The sequence below is a fragment of the Alexandromys fortis genome, unplaced genomic scaffold (assembly GCF_014885135.2).
Source record: "Alexandromys fortis isolate MF-2015 unplaced genomic scaffold, M_Fortis_MF-2015_v1.1 scaffold_267, whole genome shotgun sequence".
Lineage (NCBI taxonomy): Eukaryota > Metazoa > Chordata > Mammalia > Rodentia > Cricetidae > Alexandromys > Alexandromys fortis.
Genome location: NW_026068157.1, coordinates 1,030,678 through 1,051,452, shown reverse-complemented (window position 1 = coordinate 1,051,452; position 20,775 = coordinate 1,030,678). Strand labels below are relative to the sequence as shown.

Sequence of the window (20,775 nt, the reverse complement as noted above, 5' to 3'; positions counted from 1 at the left end):
GCTGGGCTTTTCTCAAGGAAGTATTTTTACACAAAAATTATGAATCAGACTAATATGCCCATCTCATTACTTGCTCCTCTAATTCAAAGGTTTTTTGATACACATTATAGTTTCTAGATTTGTGTCTATTGTCATTCTGTTTTGGGGGAGAAATCAACTCAATCTGCTGACAAAGCAACATAGTAACTCGCAGCCCTGGCTCAGGACTTCAGCCACAGAAAGAATGAGAGGCGAGGCTCCACCTAGAGAGGAAATTTCTTCCAATATATTAAAAAATGGAAAATAAAGTGGAGTTTTAATATGTTTGTGAATACACTTCATCGTCCCCTCCCCTGGTGTCTGAACAATTATCGTAGTAAGTACAAAAGAAATCTGTTTTGGGTCGGTAGTCATGGGCCGAGTTTAACTGGCCCTTGGGATGAGGGATGTGCCGCTGCCACAGGTAGCAACAGAGACATGCAAGGATGCACAAGTGGATTCACATCTCCTCAGAGCTCTGCAACCTCCATCCTATGCTTGGGCTTTTCCAGGGAACCTGGTGCGGCCCTGAACAAGAACCTCCCCGGTTGTGTTGTGGCATCCCACACAGGCCAAATGCTAATCCCAAGAAGCCTTAAAGCAGGGGGCCTTTTAGTATTAGTCATGCTGATCAATTTTAATTGAAAAGGGAAAAGCATTCATTGTGCACAGCACAGCACCGAGTACATCCGCTAATGGAGCTGCTAGCGGGGAAGCCAGAGGTCCCTGCGTGTTTCCCTCCTGTGAAGTCTGTCCCCATTTGAGGAAACACTCATCCTGAGAGGAATACACACAGAGTACAGAGGCAGGAAAGCGTCACTAGCAGGGTGGCCAGAGTAATCAGGTCATCCCTGGCTATCACCATGGAGATGCACGCCACGGTTCCCAACTGCATTACATTCCTTACCGCTATCTTGGACAGTGGTTGCTATTGTTACTTAAGCATTTTCCATACAGCATCCAATTCTCCCTTAACTGTGGCTCTGTACAGTTTGCGCCAACATCAGTCTGGTGACTTGACTGCCCTGTCAGGGGCTGACGTTCTTGGATGTGCCTATTTGACCTCTTTGCCAGCTCTGTCCTGCATTTTCTTCTGCAACCTTGGTACAGGAAAAAAAAAAGTAATTTTTCTGGGTATCTGCAGAACTGGTTCCCTTTTCATTTATCCTTTGTCCAGATATCGTCTTTAGAGAAAGACCCTTCAGCCCATGGTGACAACTCAGATGGCCTTCAGACTGTCTAGTCTGTAACCCTCCCCCACCTCAGGATCAACTATCCCTGTGATCTTGTTCTTTATGATACTTTGCACGTTCTAAAGTCGTGGTGTTCATCTCCTTACTCCCTGTCTTCCTCCCCCAAAGGAAAGCACTAGAAGGATGTAGCTTCTCTCCACACCATGGTGGCAGGAATGCTAGAAACTTGTCTAGCACCTAAAGCTGTTCCTTCATCCAAGACCTGTGGCAAAACAAATCTGCAATAATGGATTATAACAGCCAGTGATACTCTAGAGACACCAAAGACAGTATACTGATTGCGCTCCCATTACTGTGGAGACATCCCTGGGACAAGCAGCTTAAGACACTTCATTCTGGATCACAGCTCTTCATGGTGAGTCAGTCATGGCTGCAGAAGAGGGGTGAAGCTGCTCACATGGCATCTCTAAGCAGGAAGCAGAGAGAAATGAACCTGGAAGTCTACTTGCTTGCTTCTTTTTATTCAGTCCAGGGACCCAAGCCCCAGAATGGTGTTGCTTACACTTGGAGCAGTGTTCCTACCTCAGTTTACCTAATCCAGAAATTCTGTCCCAGAAATGCCCAGGGTTTTTTGCATCTGTGTCGATTCTAGGTCCTATCAATCGACAATCAGTATTAACTGTCATCATTGTTATCCAGAGTAGCTTATCTGGAACCAGCAGATGACAGTGAAAGCTGTGAAGTAGGCATACCTAGTCTAGATCTAGGAGTCCAGGGTGAGTCAGGGCGAGATGGTCTTTCTCTAAGGATTATCTCACTTCTTCAAGAAATCTGCTCCATTCACACAACTTCTCTGTTGTAGGGGAAGAAGGCTTCCGTCAGGAGATGGTGGGGGTGGGAGATGGCAACGGGGGTAAAAATGACTAAAGATCATCATACACATTATACACATTGGGTCAGGAAGCCATTCAATAGTGCTAGAATTCCCAGAGCACCATAAGAACAGTGCTTTCAGCCGGGCGATGGTGGTGCACGCCTTTAATCCCAGCACTCGGGAGGCAGAGGCAGGCAGATCTCTATGAGTTCGAGGCCAGCCTGGTCTATAAGAGCTAGTTCCAGGACAGGCTCCAAAACCACAGAGAAACCCTTTCTCGAAAAACCAAAAACAAATGAATGTTTAAATTAGAAACAGAAAATATCCTACCCTCTTGAACATTGCCATTGGGATTTGTAAAACCCAAACTATCTCTGTTCTTCATGTTACTTGGCTTTTAATAAAAATTTTATTGATATATATTATATTTAACAAAATTTATAATTCTACAATGTATAGCTGGGCCCCAGGAGCTGCTTCTCTTGATAAAATCTGGATCAGTCTGTTCTGGTTGAGACCAGTCTTGTCCATTCTGGACCAGTCGAGACTGGTCTGGATCAGTCTGTTCTGGTTGAGACTGGTCTGGTCTGGTTTGGTTGAAACAGGTCTGGACCAGTCTGGTCTGGTTGAGTCTGGTCTGGTTTGGTCTGGACCGGTCTGGACCGGTAAGGACTGGTCCCATCTGGTCAGGTTGAGACCGGTCTGGTCTGGACTGGTTGGTCAGTCTGGTCTGGTCGAGATATGCATGAGGATATCCCAACTTAAGTTAAAAATGTTGATGCATAAATATTACATTTATAATTTTATTTGTCAATAAAAATAAGATAAAATCTGGCTCTAAAAGATTAAAATGAGCTATAGCTATGTATTTTATGTTAAGACACATCAAGGAGATGGCATGTAGCCACCAGCAGGAACAGACATACTGGAACCTTGCCAGTAAGCTACAGCCATGCAGTGATACACAAATTAATAGAAATGGGTTAAATTAAGATGTAAGAGTTAGCCAATAAGATGCTAGAGCTAATGGGGCAAGCAGTGATTAATACAGTTTCTATGTGGTTATTTCAGGAACAAAATGAGCAGCCGGGAACAAAAATGTGGGTGCTTGGAACTGTGCTTTGATTCTCAGTAAGAACAGCAAATATTCTTACCCTCCAAGTTACTTCTCCAGCCACTGAGAGCATTTTCTTTAAACTTGTACCTATGATCTAATATGTATCTGTCAAGGGAAAGTTTCCTAACTTGTGCCAGATGAAGGCAGCCTTAGAAACTCTTCTGGACATTTAATATTTTGTCACCAGTTTTCTCTTAGGTATATGATGATTGTATTGAAGTGGAGACCACCTTAGAAACAAATTGAGGATACTGGTGTAGTGGTAGTCGGGTCCACAGTGATGGTGGTATAACTGCTAACCCTCTTTAGTAGAAGTGGAGTGTGGGGTTCACAGGAGCCATAAGTCGAGTTCCTTTTCGCTCTCCCCCAGCATTAGGTCAACTTGGGAGATGCTGGAGTATACAGGACGTGGAAGGCTTGCTTCAGCTGAGACTCCATGATGCAGAGTCTATGAGGCTGTCATCTATGATGGGGTGGGAGACTTGGTGGGGTGCAGCTTTGTGGGGGTCACCTACACTCCTGTGAATAGACACTCACCAGTTCTCTAAGTAAATTGAATGAAGTCATTAGTTTGTCAGGTTGGACTTGAGTGGGGTCATTACATTGGTCTGCCACTGGTGCCCTGTCTGGGGTGAATAGACATTTGTTCATGCCTTCCTGGGAACAGTTAATGCATCCAGTTTTCCTCTTTCATTTTCACATCCACCTAGACTGGGGACCTTGGGGGCTGGGACAATGTCAGACTTATTCTCATATTCCTGGCACCCACAACACCTTTCTCCACACAGAAGACAATGAATGCTTGCTTATCAACACAGTGATGCCAGACTGGGCATTACTGTGCCCTCTTCCTCAAGCCCAATAGCTTTTCTAATTTCTAAAAAAAAAAAATCTCTTCCGTGTGTTGTTTAGTTCCACAGAGATTTGGGGCAGTCTCAGAGATCCTCAGCCATTGCTTAAACCAGCCTCTTTACGTGCCTCCTGTTTGTGAGTCCAGAAGCAATTAGGCACTGTCCAGACAAGAGTCTCAGATACACAGTGGGTGAAGGGATAAGGAGGGGAGAGGACTCTTGGTTCAGAACCAAGGATAGTACCCACAGGTTCACCAGGCCTGTAGGAAATGCTCTGGCCCACTGAGTGCTGGATCCTGGTGTCATTGCTGAGAAATCCGCATCTGAGTAAATACTCAGACCATCTCAACACTGATCAGAGACCCTAGGAGAGGGACCCTTTACTCAGCTTCTCAGGTAAGCGAACTGGAAACCTCATGGTGCTGGAGGCGGGAGGAAGAAGATGAGAGAAGTGGTACCTCAGAGTCACGTCCTCAGCATCAGGTGCCTTGTTGAATCTTCTTGTTTTATCTCGTGAGTTCTCATCCCAGCCCTATGATGTAGTCATACACACATCCCTTATTTTAAGGATGGAGATGACGGATACTGTCTAACCTACACTGAAAAAAGGCTGGATTTCATACAGCTGACCAGATTAAGATCTTGAATTATAGTCCTGGGCCACATAATTCTGAACCCCAAATTCTTTCTATCATAACAAGACTTCCCTTGGCAATAAGTGAGATGGAATATGTGGGTTGAGGAGTGAAATGGAACTTGCATCTTCAACTAGCTGAGGGACTCTGGTCAAAGTGAGATTGCATCTTTTTGTGTTGGTTGTGCAGTTTCTTTTTGATTTGTCCATAAATTTGCTGAGTTTTTTTTTACCATTCTTTTCTTCTATTTACTTATCTGAACTTATTGATTTTCATGTGCATATATGTGGGGGTCCATACACCACAGCACAATTGTGAAAGTCAGATGACACTTGTGGGAGGTTAGTTCTCTCCTCGCACCCAGGGATCAAACTCAAGTTGTCAAGTTTCCTGGAAAATGCCTTCACCTGCTGGGCTTCATTTTTGCATGGCTGTCTTCCACACAGCCCTAGAATCCAGTTCAGAGGCCAGGATAAAGAGAACTTTGCAGTGACAGTCCAGAGATGAAGAATAAAACCATGATCATTAGCTCTAGAGCCAGGTAGATCCTGGCTTGGTTGCTGGATTTGCTGCTTACAATCTGACTGCACTCAGTCAAGATTCATTCCCCACTCTGGGACTGATCGCTTCTTCTGCCAAGTGTGTGCAGTAACATCCCACTTCCAAAATGCTTTGCAACCTGTGCCCACAAAACCTGTACATTTCATAAAAATGAGGTTTGTATTTGTGTGCATATGGCTTACCATGTCACCGAACATTGGCATGTGTGAGTTTTTTTAGACCAACACAGCAACAACTTATAGTTTGTCTAGGAGGAGATGAAACCTTAGGAGGACACGTAAGTTCTTCTATGATCACTGATATTGATATCTAATATTGAAGTCCAGGTATAATCTGCCCTTACTTGATAGTGGAGGTATAAATTTTCATAATTTATGAAGACAATCTCATTTGTTTTCAAAAGGCTATGATGTATCAGATATGTTAGAGTAAGTCATATAGGTTTAGCCAGCAGTGAAGAAGAAACCAGAATACTGTTGCCTGGAGCCAAGTCTTGCTTATTCCTGTATTCTCACTGTATCTCCCTGGAGCATCTCACAGTGCTGATGGCAGAGGCATGCTTATCAGATGAAACCACTCTCAAGCATTCGGACCATGCACTACACAATTTCAAAGTGGTTTTAAAATTAGAATATGACTCTGTGATACTATCAAGGGGATAGTTATTAGAAAAATGCCCATCACAACGACTCATGGAAAATAGAATAAAAATTGATATAATCATTCACTGCAACTGTGAACAAGAACAACTCTAGGAAATCACCACAGCTGAGTCTCTAATAGATGACATTAATGTTACCATTGTTTTCACATCAGCAGGTCATCAAACTCAAGAGTCAGGGAGATGAGAATTCTGCTGTATCTAAGAGTGCCCAGGAAAACAACCTATATCCACAGTATTAATGGACAGTTGAAAAGGACTGATATTATCAAAATTAATAACATTTCTATAAAACTTTATTATTTTACCTTTTTGTGCCATCTCAGCCACAGCTCATGGAAGTTGATGTCATTTTTTTTTTGTTCTACAGAGGAAAAATGGAAGTTAGAATAAACACTGCATGTTGAGGATGGTAATAGCCATACAAAGAACAACTTTTGACTCAAGTCTTCCAACTGTGTCACATTGTTTCTCTTCTAGCTCAGTCACCATCAGAACTGGGTGTGGTGGCTCACGGTACTCCCAGCACATGGGAGGCTTACTGTGAGTTAAAGGTCGTCCTGGCTTTCACAGTGAGCTCTACGACAGCCTGGACAGTCTAAAATAAATTCCAAAGCCAAGCCCAAATAATTCAATGAGCATTGCAAATTAAGCCTGAATCCCAGTGATCTTGAATCCATTTATTGTGAAGCCTGTGGAGGGAGCTACTGACGCTTAGAAAGCCTTGGCCCATTGTGCATTATGGAAGAGCATGTACAGGACACTATATGAGGGTCCTTGACTGGCTGTGGAGGGCAGAGTCCTGAGTAAGACTGACATCAGTCAATGCAATCCTGCCCTTAGGGGGCTTACCTACTAGTTAGAAAGAAAATGACCAGTGGAACAGTGGAAAAAAGCATACCTGTGATTTAATTGTTCTCTTAACTTGTTCATTTTACTTTATATATGTTTTACATATGTTTTTGTCTGTATGTATCCATTTGCACCCAAAACATGCCTGATACCTGTGGAAGTCAGGAAAAGGCATTCGATAGCTAGAAACTGGAGTTTTGGGTGGTCGCGAGGCACCCACATGTGGGTGCTGGGAACCAAACCCAGGTTCTCTACAACAATAGTCAGTGTTAACCACTGAACTCTCTCCCCAGACTCCCCCTAGTAATTGAAACTAACCACAGCAATTGCTTCACAAAGAAGAATTAAGGAATGGAATAAGAAATAATGACACAGGATTTGATATGAGACTTTTGAGAGAGGCCTATCTGGGGACACACCTTGAAAATGAAAAGCAAAAGTGTGGAGAAGTGTGTTCCAGGCAAAAGGACCAGCATGCATGAATTTCCTAGGGCTAGAAGGAGCTTGGAGCACTTGGAGGGCATGGGCAGGGAATCAAGGGGTCTCAGTGGGTGACAAAAGTCTGGATCAGAGCACTGGGGGCTAGAATACTGCATTGTGATAAACTGGGTGTGGCTCACAGGTCAGCAATCCTAGCACTCAGGAAATGGAGGCAGGATGATCAGGAGTTCAAGACCATTGTTAGCTGAATAATGAGTTTAAGGCCAGCTTGGGCTACCTGAGACTATCTCAAACTAAAGGAAGAATTGTATTATGGAGGGTATTTATTAAAAGAATAGTAAGGATGAATGGCCTTTTAAGGAGAAAGGAGTGATCTTATATCAGGTCTGTATTGTAAAGACACTACTAGATGGAACACAAAGACTTTTATAGATCAAATTTAGAAACAGAAAGATACAATTAGAAGTGATATCAGGGCTGGTGTGGTGGGTCAGTGGGTAAAGGTACTTGTAGCCAAGGTTGATGAACTGAGTTTGTTCCCTGGAACCTACATGGTGGAAGTAGAGAAGTGATTCCAGCTACAAAGCATCTTATGACCTTCAAACTTGCACCCCAAATGCCCTGCAAAATACATAAACATAGTAAAATTTTTAAAGAAGTGATTGGTGCAGCTGTGATAATGGCATTGATCTAGGGTGAGATAAGATATAAGGAAAGAGACTTAGAAAAAAATTGTAGGTGTATTTTTATTTTTTTAGATGGAGAAGTCACTTGAATTGGGCAACACAACCAGAGTCCAAGAGTTTGTCCTACTAGGCCTGTCCACAAGGCTGGGGATAAGAGATGCCCTGTTTGTCGTCTTCCTGACTCTCTACCTGCTGACGCTCCTGGAGAACACACTCATCATCTACCTCATCTGCAGTCACAGCGAGCTCCACAAGCCCATGTACTTCTTCCTGGGCAACCTCAGCTGCCTGGAGATGTGCTATGTGTCCGTCACCATGCCCACCCTGCTCGTGGGGCTGTGGACGGGGCCCTGCCATGTTCCATTCACAGGTTGCATGACCCAACTCTTCTTCTTCATCTCTCTCATCTGCACAGAGTGCACCCTCCTGGCCTCCATGGCCTATGACCGCTATGTGGCCATCTGCCGCCCACTGCACTACCCCCTGCTCATGAGGCCCCAGGTCTGCCTGGCCTTAGCCTTGTCTTCATGGCTTGGTGGGTTGCTGGTCTCGGTGATCAAAACAGCATGCATTGCAAGCCTGTCTTACTGTGGTCCCAACGTCCTCAACCACTTCTTTTGTGATGTCTCTCCTCTTCTGAACCTGTCCTGCACCCACGTGGCCCTCACAGAGCTGGTAGACTTCATCTCAGCCATCGTCATCCTCTGGGGCTCACTCCTTGTGGCCATGGCTTCCTATATGGCCATCGGTAGGACAGTTCTGGGCATGCCATCAGCTGCTGCCCGCCACAAAGCCTTCTCTACTTGTGCTTCCCACTTGGTAGTGGTGGGCATCTTTTACTCAGCCACTATCTTCATCTATGCCCGCCCTAGCCGCATAGAAGCCATGGACCTCAATAAGGTGTTGTCTGTCATCTACACGGTGGTTACCCCCATGTGCAACCCCATCATCTACTGTCTGAGGAACAGGGAAGTGCAATCGGCTTTTCGTAGAACCATGCACTGGTCCTCAGTTTGACCAGGAATTTAAGACCATGTGGAGAGACATTGATTTACCTACATCCTGCTTCTGTGTTAGGGTATAACTACCATACCATCACTTTGCCTTTTAAACACATATAACTCAATGTCTGAATGTTTTCACAAAGTAGTAAACCGCCATTGCTGTGTAAGTCATCACTCCCGGAAAAATGCCTATACACATTTGGAAGTCAGTTTCTGTGGTGTCTCTACTCCTTAAAAAAAAAAAAATCACTAATCATCTACTTTCTATTTGCATAGATTTCCGTATTTGGTATCTTGTAGGCAAGGGATTGCGTAATGTCTCCTTTTATAGATGACCCCTTCCACAGTTCATAATGCATCAAGCTTGTGAATGTTGCAGCAGGTATCAGTGGTTCATTTGTTTCTGCGACCTCATCACATTGCTTTGCATGAACCCTCATCATGAACACTTTGTGTGAACACTCATTCATAGCTTTAAAAGGTTTTATTCTCATTCATTCATGTGTGTGTGTGTGTGTGTGTGTGTGTGTGTGTGTGTAAGAACACATATGTATGTATATATGCATGCAGATCCCTGCAGAGGCTGGGAGTTAGACACTGGGTCTCTCAGAGTTAGTTACAGGTTGTTGTGAGTAATCTGATGTGGGTGCTAGAAGCTAACTCCACAGAGTGAAATGCGATATGGTGGTGTACGCCTTTAATCCCAGCACTTGGGAGGCAGAGGCAGGTGAATCTCTGTGTGTTGGAGGCCAGCCTGGTCTACTGAGTGAGTTCCAGGACATCAGAGCCCCACATTGAAACTCTGTCTTGAAAAACCAAAAAGAGAAGGATTTATTGTAGTTCTACAATTGATAAAAATGTATAAAATGTTTGTAACTTGAAATTTGTATTTTAAAGGCATAATTTAAAAATATCTAGGTAGGAAGCCTTTAAACAAAGATGATGGACATCTAATATGCGTTTCCATAGGGATTCCGAGAAGTCAAGAACAACTCAAGGACACTGTGAATTTTTTTTTGTAAGTTTCAATAATAATTGAAAAGTATTAACTAAAACTGATGTGATCTTCAGGGGAAACTTGACACTGTGCACAGCATGTGTGAGTGTGTATGAATGTTGACTCAGAATGTGACTGAAAGAAATTTTGCAAAAAATAAATTCAGAATATTTGATGTACCTACAAACATCTTTATGACATTTTGTGTTTTTAAAAATATTTATTTATTTAGTACATGTGTGTTTGTGTGTCTGTGTGCATGCAAATGTGAACCCACACACACACAGACACACACACACATGCATGTGCAGGTATTTTCAGAGGCCAGAAGGTAAGGTATGAGAGGTTGTGAGCTACCTGGTGTGGGTGTTGGGAACTGAGCTCAGGTCCCCTGGAAGAACAGCTTTAACTGCTGAGCCAGTTTTCCAGCTCCATTTTGTGCTTTAAATGGAGAACTATTGGGGGAAATTCAGTTATAGAGGCCCAGTGATATAAACTATCACATCTGCACAAATGGCGTGCCGAATACAGAGCCCAAGTACTTAGCTACAGTTACTCACAATATGTCAGGAAGTATGGTGGTTACCTATTGTAAGGTTGAAAAATTAGGTTACAGAACTGTGTCTAGAGCTAGAAGATGGCTCAGCAGTTAAGAGCACATGCTGCTTCTGCAGAAGACCTATGGGTTCCCAGCCCCCACACCGTGGCTCACAACTGTCTGTAACTCCGGTTTCAGGAACTCCAACACCTCCTGCAGAAGACCTATGGGTTCCCAGCACCCACACTGTGGCTCACAACTATCTGTAACTCCAGTTTCAGGAGCCCCGACACCTCTTCTGGCCTTGCCTGGCACACATGCAGGCACAGCACTCATACATAGAAATAAAAATGAATACACCTGAAAAATAAACCCAGCTTCATGCAGTATTCTTATGGTTCCATTTTCACAAATACATTTGGAGGTGAGGCTATAACTCAGTTGGCCTAGCACCTGCCTGGCAAGCACAAAGTCTAGGGCTGAGTTCCAGTTCTACATAAGTAGAGTGTGGGAGTGCCTGCCTGTAACTCCAGAGCCAGATGGAGGCAGAGGACCTGGAGTGAATTCAGGGGTAACTTAGGCTTCACAAGACTGTCAAAACAAATTGAAAAATGCAGTTTCTATATAAGAACTCATAAAGGTTTCAGAAATTTTTGCCTTAAATTTTCAATAATGATTATTGAAATGATTATGGTAAAATTATGGTTATTAAAGTGATTATGGGAAAATGTGGGAAGCATTGCTTTTCCCATTGCTGCCTGCTGACAACTTTCTGTGCTAATCAGTATTTCTTTTATAATAAAAGTATTTTATATTTCATAATACCCAGCTAGCGGTATTTAGAGATATTAAAATTTTCCTTGAGTCAGTGCAATTCCTGACTCCTTTTTCTTGCTTTGTATCAAGCACACATGTTCTTGTGGTACCCCCAGAGGCCAAGTTCATATGTATATCCTGCAAATAGTTCCAAATCTCCAGATCCTCACTCTCCACACATGAAATGTCACTTGCCATTTATTACAAGACTGCACACATGTCTTTTGTAGATTCCATGCACTTCAGTAGCTTGGGATCCCCTTGAGAGATGTTATTGGGCTTCACATGCTTGTTGGATGCCAACATCTGACACAAGTCCCTGGTCTTGCTCAGAGTTGCAAACTGCCTTGGAGCTGACTGGAACCAGTGCTGCCTTTGGGTCACCCTCAGTAAACCTGATGAAAAATTTCACTTGGATTTTTGCTCTAAACCCACAGAGATTAAGGGCCCTCTAAGGCCCAGCTCTTGGTTTTAAGTTGGCCCCTCTCCTTACAGCTGACTGGTAGAACTCTCTTGAAAACAGAAAAGTAGAGAAATGTGGAGAGCCTAGTTGAGAACTCATTACCTGGAACTAATGATAACTTTAGTCAACATGTGGCTTTGAACTCATTGTCCAACCACTTAAGTTGCTGCCATCTTCACTTATGTCCAGGCGAGAAACTGAATATTTTTAAGAGGAAGAATTAAGACCTGCTTTGCCTTAATAGAGAGGTAAGAAGTTACGATAATGTGATTTGATTTCAATGAGAACAAAAAGTTTTCTCTCCTATAGGATGTCTATAGATGTTAGGAACTAGCCTGATGATACACAACTTCATTGGAATGACTCCCCATGGCAACCATAAGAATTCAAGGCCATCTTTGAAATCAGAACTTTGAAGAGTAGATTAACTGGATAGAAATGGGAGACTAAAGGGAAGAAATGGTAAGATGTGATTATGTTTAAGATGCATAATATATTTTAAAGTAGTTGTCTACACCTATATTAACATCATGTGCAATGAATATATACACCAATAAGATATTTTTAAAAATAAAAGAAAATGGGATACCATTTTTATACTGCAGATGAATATGTGAGCTTTATTAGGCCAGATCCAATGCAGACAGAGATGAATTAGAACCAGCTTAGTATCTTTTACAAGTTCTTTCTTAAGTTGTCAGTATATTTCAAGCTGAGATTTATAAAATCAACTTACTGGGTAAATGACAATATTAAATAATATTGGGTCAATAATAATATTAAAATGACACAGAATAAACATGTTCAGTTAAGTCTGTCATAAATGAAGACACTGCCAAACTGATTCATGTGATGTAAGGTGAGTGTTTTTAAACTTTAAAAATGTCCTTGATGTTTACATATACATGCTGCTTGATGTTTTCACGATGGAAAATGCTTTCTTCTTATGATTCATATAAAATTATTTATGGAGCATACTATAGCTTGCCCTGACTAAATCGCCCAGTACCTGGTGCATAGGCAACAGGTGAAAGCTATAACATAGTGTCTTTATGTAATAGATAATTCAAAGGAAGATACTATTAGATCTGGGTATGGTGCCTCATGCTTGTCACCCAAAAATCGGTGACAGAGGCAGAGATCGAGGGTATCTTTCACTATATACTGAGTTTGAAGCCAGCATGAACTACATTAGATCCAGTCTCACCTCTGACACATGCTTTAGAACATCTTTGACTCATCCCAGATCACCCGGTACCTCTTAAAACTCTGTCTTCATTTGTGAGAAAGTCAGTCAGGAGCATAGGACATCTTATGTTATCAGAAGGGCAAGATAACATAAAGAAGCCTTCAGCAGATGTTATATAAGATTCAGGGTGTATATAAGGTGAGGTATGAAAGATAAATGTAACCAAGGGTAAGTAGATCACAGAAGGAAATCATTCCAACTGAGGAGGAAAAGTCTGTAGTGGAAGATTAGCAGGAATTCGTGTCAGAACCACGGACAGCTCCAGAAACACAGCGATGAAACCCGACGCGGTTTCAGCACCGGGGACAGCTCCAGAGGGCCCTGCTCAACTCCAGAACCCCTGCTGACACAGCTAAGGTGTCCTGAGGATCCAAGCTGACAGGCACAAAGACTTGTGGCCTGAAAACCACCTTTAGTATTGTCTTTGAGTCTCAATAGGCTTGTCTTGAAGAAGTACTGACCTTTTGTATTTATAGAAAACATTTTTTAATTAAAAATGATTTGTGTGTGTCTGTGGGTACATACATTTATGGAGTGCAGGGGATAACTTATGAGTCGGTTCTCTTGCACTATTGGATCTTTAGGCTGGGTGCTGAGTGTTTCACTCACTGAACCATCTTTTTGACTTAACAGTTTTCAATTATTAATACTATTACTACTACTATTATTGTGTTTTGTGCATAATATGCTGAGGGCCACAACATGCATGTGGACATTAAAGGACAGCTTTCCAAAGTCAGTTCTTTTCTTGCATCGAGGTTCCAGGGACAGAACTCAGATTGTCTGCCTTGTGGGCCAAACTCTTTCACCTGCTGAGCCATCTTTCCAGCCTCTAATGGTTTTTTTGCAGTTTTATTTTATAGAAGTGATTAATGCCAATTGCATGCTTAGGCATCTTCCTTTTTGGTCAGGAGTATGTTTCAGAGATTGGTCAGGGAGGATGCTAGGCTCATTTACTTACAAAGTAGCACTCCAGTGTATAAATAGGACTTTATGTATCGGTTTTATTGTTGGATGTTAGCAATGTTGAGATACTTTTGTGCCAAAAGTGCTGCTGTTAAAGTAACCTCTCTCACAGTGGCCACACTCTAAGATCTGATAGATGTTGGTTGCTATTTCCTTTCCCAGGAGTCAACACTCATATAGGCTCCCACCAAACTGTGTGGCAACCATAAGGTGAAACTTAATATGTCCAAATAAATGTTAATATTCATGACAGCTCTCTGGCTGTAAAACAGGTATTTCATTTTGACTTCAATTTCCATTTCTTTGTTTCCTAATAAGAGAAAAATTTTCTAGTTTTAAGTTATTAGTTATTTTTGGTGAAAATGCGCTTTTAGGACAGGGGTTCTCAATCTGTAGGTCATGACCCCTTTGGGGGGTCACAAATCAGACACCCTGCATATAAGATATTTACATTATGATTCATAACAGTAGCAAAATTACAGTTATGAAGTAGCAACAAACTAGTTTTCTGCTTGGGGGTCCCAATAGCACAGGGACTGTATTAAAGGGTCACGGCATTAGAAAGGTAGGACTTTAATCTCATTTTTTTTAAACTGGAAAAGAATATGCTTTCCGGACCAATCAACCAATGTCTTTGTATATTCTATGAAGGAATCCCTTGTCAGTAGCATGCACTAGGGACATTTTCCCAACTTGCGATTTTTATCTCTTTGGTAACCAGAATCTTTTCAGATCATGCAAATTTTTAAATTTTATGAGGCAGGTGTTTTAGTTCTTTGAAACTTTCACCCTTTTATTGAAAATAGATTCTTTGCACACAAAATATATCCCAGTTAAGGTTTCCCCTCCCTCTACTTTCCCCAGTCCTCCCCACCTCCTCTCCCATCCAGATGTATTTCCTTTCTGTCTCTCACTAGAAAAGAGATAATACTAAAATATAACAACATAGCATATATTAAGATAAAACAAAAACTATCACATTGAAGATAGACAGAACAATCCAAGAGGAGGGAAAGAGCCCGAGAGAAGGCACAAGAATCTGAGACCCACTCGTTCACCCATTCAGGAGTCCATCCAAACAGAAACCTGAAGCTATGATGCATACACAGAAGACCTGGTGCAGACCCATGCAGGTCCTGTGCCTGCTGCCTCAGTCTCTGTGAGTTCATGTGCTCATTGATGAGACAGATGTTTTAAACGCTTTTCTCTTCTTCTTGATGTTGTTAGATATACCACTGTTTTCTAAAAGTTTAGAGATTTTTGTTTCACACGAATACATTAAATTTGGACAGTTCTGTACAGATGTGCAATGGTATGAACAGGCTCGCTCTAGCTGCTCTCTCTTACCTGCCTCACACTCCTGCCTACCCATTTCTTCTTCCAAATCAGACCTTTCCTACTTGCAGGTTACATTTTTTGTGCAGTTCTTGTGTGTGTGTGTGTGTGTGTGTGTGTGTGTGTGTGTGCGCAGTTCTTTCTTGCATAGGTAGCCACAGCTGCGCTGTGTTCTGGATTTCATTATCCTGCTGTAGACAGGGTTTCATAGGACTCTTCCCCATCCTCCAGCCTCCCCATTTGTGTGTGTGTGTGTGTGTGTGATGTTATGTGTGACTTCTCTGGCCATAGGAACTTCTTTGCAGTTGGTGTCAGTTACTACAGAAACTCGTAACTGACCCAAATGCTGAGGATAAATGACTGTTCAGTGCTCAGCTCTGACTGGGACATCTGCATTGCATTTATATTTTCATCTGATCAAAACCTGAGCTCGTGTATGTGTGTGTGTCTGAGTATATGTGTGTGTGCAAGATTATGTGTATGTGTGTGTGATGTAGGCTTTTTCTTTATTTTTATTTTGTCATAGATAACAAATTAACCAGGCACAGATTTTTATGATCCGTGTGGAGTGTTTTCCCACCATTTCAACACTCAGCTGTTTTTTTTTCCTTCTTGTCATTCAGAAATAAGTTGAAATGTTACTTTCCTGACTGGTGAATTGTTCTTTGATTCTTAAAAATAGCCTCCTCCAGGCCTGGACAGCTATATGCATCCTTGGCACACTATTTCTTTAGCATCCTTGAAATTCTCAGTGTGTGTGTGTGTGTGTGTGCGCCAAAGGTCGACATTGGCTGTTTCTCAAGTCTCTCTCCACTGTAGTTTTGGAGACAGGGTCTCTCACGGACCTGTGGGTTACCGGTTTGGACAAGTGAAATGGCCAGTGAACTCCAGAGACCCACGCATCTCCTCCCCAAAGCCAGTGCAGGAGTTATAGCTGTTTACATTTGACCTTTTATTTGAGTTTTTCTCTCTTTACCTAGAATGCAAAATTTTCAAAAGGTTGCAAACAAACGCTCATTTTTCACCCTTTTAGTTCAAGCACTTGGTACAGATTATAGACTAGATATTTGCTGCCGAATCAGCTGAAACACTGTACTCTTCACACCTGACACTGAATCCCATAGTGTTAGTAGCACAGGACAGCACCTGTCAGGATCCCTTGAACAAGTTACAATTCATGAGCTCCAGCATAGTTGCATGTAGGCATGGTTGGATCAATGCCTATCCATCTAAGATAGTAAGAACAAACTTGATGCTCATTTGGAATACTCTGTGGACCCTAAATTATGCTCAATGTACAAAGTTTCTTTCCTCTAAAAAGGCTGCTGGGCATGGAGGAGATAACTCACTGGGTAACAGCTTTTGCTAAGCAAGCTTGAAGACCTGAGTTTTAATCTGCAGTCTGGCTGCAGGTAAGGCAGAGGCAGGTGAATCCTGAAGGCTTATAAACCAGTCAGCCTACTGGAAACTGTGAGCTGATAGTTCAGTGAGAAGTTCTGTCATAAGAAAAAAAGACGGAGAGAGGTCGAGGAAGACACTACTCTGTCCTCTGCATGCACACTTACAGGTGCATATGCACACTCATGTGCATACAAAAGGCACTCATGCACAGACACACATATGCACATACATCTTCAGAGAACAACAGAAACACGCACACAACTGATGTCATTCTGGGAGAATTCCCTTCACCCAGGCTTTATGAGTCTTAGTTGCTGTATTGTTCTGTATTGAGGCGAGGAGCTGGAAAGATGGCTCAATGCTGAAGAGCTCTTGTTGCTTTTGCAGAGGGCACAGGTTCCATTTTCAGCACCTGCATGACAGCTCACAGCCATCCACGGCTCCAGTTCCAGGTGCGTTCCTGACCTCTGTGGGCACCAGGCATGCATATGTGCAGGCTAAATACTCATACACATAAAACAAATACACTTAAATGCTCTCCTCTACCCAAATTGTCTTTCACCCACATGGTTCTCACAGAGCTGGTCAACTTCATTCCTGACCTTGTCATTGTCTCGAGCCATGTAGTCACAAAGGAAAAGTGTCATGAAAAGATTATTATCCTGGCACCTTTTTCTAATATTGTCACATTTCCTTTAGAGATGAGCCCATTTAAGGGAGATAAGCCCAGAAAAGACTGTTGTAAGTCTTCTCTTATTTAAAATAGTGCACACAACTTGTGAGATGTGGAAGGTTTTTGAAGAAAGAAATTTGACCCAGAAACAATCATTTAAGGTCATCAAAAGTAAGAAAATAAGCATCATTCCTTATTTTATAACCACATTCTCATTTATTGCTGTACTTAAATATCATATGAAGGGGCCAGGCTGTGGCTCAGTAGGTACAGCACTTATCTAAGATGGGCAAGGCCCTGGGTTCAATTCTCCTCAGTAAAAAACTAGCAAACATACAGAAGCTAAATATTCATAAGGACCAAAGGCTTTGTGAGGATGGATTTCATCTGCTTCATCCTTTCAGGTTTTATTATTTTATATTGTGTGTATGGTTGTTTTGCCTGCATGTATGTCTGTGTACCACATGTGTGCCTGGTGCCCTCAGAGGTCAGAAAGTATTGGATCACCTGGAAATGGGGTTACAGATGGACGAGAGCTACCATGTAGGTGCCAGGAATCAAATCCAGGTCCCTGCAAGAGCAGCCAGTGCTCTTATCTGCAGACTCATCTTTCCTGCCCCTCACCTCTGCTTTATCAACGCAATAGTGTATGTTCATAAAGGTTGGATGTCTTGCTTAAAATTGCAGACCTGCCAGGTGGCAGTGGCACAGGCCTTCAATCCTAGCACTCGGGAGGCAGAGGCAGGCGGATCTCTGTGAGCTTGAGGCCAGCCTTTGCTACAAGAGCTAGTTTCAGGACAGGTTTCAAAGCTACAGAGAGACCCTGTCTCAAAAAAAGTTGCAGACTTAGTAAATTTTCTGTGTGTGTCAATTTTCCATTTCTGGTTTTGTAGTTTTCCAGTTTCTCCTTATTGCTTGGCCTGATGTAGCTCAACCTCTTGCTAAGTTGATTCAGCTCCAAGAAAGTTTAACCTTAGATGCCTTTATACTTCAGAACAGACTAAGGTCTTTATAAACATATGTCTTTCTTTACTTAGATGGAGAGATCTCTGCAACTGGCCAATCGATCCACGGACCAGGATTTTATCCTGCTGGGTTTGTCTGCCAGGAAAGACATCAGGGATGGTCTGTTTGTTATTTTTCTGGCCCTCTACCTGCTGATCCTCTTAGAGAATATGCTAGTCATCTGCCTCATCTGCAGCCACCTTGAGTTACTCCACAAGCCCATGTACTTCTTCCTGGGCCACCTCAGCTGCCTGGAGATGTGCTATGTGTCCGTCACCATGCCCAGCTTGCTCATGGGCCTGAGGTCCAGCCCCTGCCACATGTCCTTCACATCCTGCATGGCTCAATTGTTTTTATTCATTTCTTTCATTGGTACCAAGTGCACCCTGCTGGCCTCCATGGCCTACGACCGCTACGTAGCCATCTGCCATCCGCTGCACTACCCACTGCTCATGAGGCCTCAGGTCTGCTGGGGATTGACTTTGTCCTCCTGGGTGGGTGGACTGGTGGTCTCTGTGATCAAGACCACATGCATTGCGAGTCTGTCCTACTGTGGCCCAAATGTCCTCAACCACTTCTTCTGTGATGTGCCTCCTCTTCTCAACCTGTCCTGCACCCACGTGGTTCTCATAGAGCTGGTTGACTTCATCTCAGCCATCGTCATCTTCTGTGGGTCATTGCTAGTTGCTCTGGCCTCTTATGTGGCCATCAGCAGGGTGCTGATCCAAATGCCTTCAGCTGCCGCCAGCCACAGAGCCCTCTCCACCTGTGCCTCCCACCTCCTTGTGATGGGCATCTTCTACTCTGTGGTCCTCTTTATGTATTCCAGGCCCAGACGTATCAGATCCACAGACCTCAACAAGGCACTGTCAGTCATCTACACAGTGGCCACTCCCCTGTGTAGCCCAATCATCTACTGCTTGCGGAACAGGGAGGTCCATGCAGTGCTGAAGAAAACCCTCCGTCTGTGCTGAGATTCTCCAGAAAGCTGATGCCCTCCCTCTCCTGGTTTGAAAAAAAGTTCATGGCAAAATACACATAAAGAGAATTCAAAGGCAGAGAGAAACATGGCAGAAGTTTCTGGAACATTTTATAAATAGACGTCATAAAATCAACATGAAAAATAGGAAAATTATAGGGACTGGCAAGATTACTCAGTGAGCAGACAATTGCTCTCAAGCCTGATAACCTGACTCCCTGGGTCTCACTTCATAGAAGAAGTGAGCTGACATCCACAGGTTGTCACCTGATCTTCACATGTGCACAGTGGCATGCATACACCCCAATTCACAAGACAGACAAAAAGAAAGAGTCTTTCTGGGTGGTAGTGGCACACACCTTCAATTTCAGCACTCAGGAGGCAGAGGCAGAGGCAGGCAGATCTCTGTGAGTTCGAGACTAGCTTGGTCTATATGAGTTAGTTCCAGGACAGACTCCAAAGCTACATAAAGTAACCTTGTCCTGAAAAACAACAACAACAACAACAACAAAAACAAAATAAAAAACATAAAAGAAAGTTTTACTAATTAAAAGGGTTATATAGCTCTGATAAAACACCATGACCAAAGCAACTTGGAGAGAAAAGGGTTTATAAGGTGTACTCTTCCTCATCACTGTTCGTCATTAAAGGAAGTCAGGACAGGAACTCAATCAGGGCAGGAAGCTGGAGGCAGGAGCTGATGCAGAGGCTATGGAGAAATGCTGCTTACTGGTTTGCTCCTCATGGCTTGCTCAGACTGCTTTATTACAGAACCCAGGACCACCATCCCCGGGACAGAACCACCTACAGTGGCCCACGTTCTCACCCATCAACCACTAATTAAGAAAATTCCCTGCAGGTTTCCATATAGTATGATCTTATGGAGGCATTTTCTCGTTTGAGGTTCCTTCTTCTTAGGTGACTATAGTTTATGTCAAGTTGACATAAAACTGGCTGGCACAGAAAGGAAGGAAGGAAGAAATAAAGAAAAAAGGAAGGGAATATTCCCAAATAAAAACCAAATGAAAATAGTTCTATCGATAAAGAAACATAACTGCTCAGTAAATACCAGAAGATGGACATCCTGCCTATTAAATGCAAACTTGAGAGATTATCACCTATTCTTTGTGTCCTAACACACATATGCTACATATATGTGCATGTACAAATAGTTAACAAAATACATGTATAAGAATGGTTACTGTAAATTGTGACATTTGGAATAAACATGTCATGACGTTTAGAATGAACATTATGTGAATAAATGAAATGACTGGAAATATCTCAAAGATCCTCTTGAAGATGATTTGTGTTTGTAACATATATACTGTGAAGAGCTGTGTACCATTCAAAGATAGAACTGACACGGGGCAGACAACCTGGTAGGTGATTGGTGGTGACAGTGAAATTGGTGGTTATTTACACTAATATGCATCTAGGAGTAATTCCGAAGGGATATG

The 20,775-nt window shown here is 42.7% G+C and overlaps 2 protein-coding genes across 2 annotated transcripts; both read left to right on the top strand.

Annotated features, from left to right (window-relative positions):
• Positions 1-7,961: 7,961 nt before the first annotated feature.
• Positions 7,962-8,906, top strand: LOC126491662 (olfactory receptor 5-like). The gene has a single exon (XM_050127481.1). The coding sequence runs from the start codon at positions 7,962-7,964 to the stop codon at positions 8,904-8,906; it is 945 nt and encodes a 314-aa protein (XP_049983438.1).
• A 9,462-nt stretch (positions 8,907-18,368) lies between these two features.
• Positions 18,369-19,396, top strand: LOC126491663 (olfactory receptor 5-like). The gene has a single exon (XM_050127482.1). The coding sequence runs from the start codon at positions 18,369-18,371 to the stop codon at positions 19,308-19,310; it is 942 nt and encodes a 313-aa protein (XP_049983439.1). The 3' UTR covers positions 19,311-19,396.
• The last annotated feature ends 1,379 nt before the right edge of the window (positions 19,397-20,775 follow it).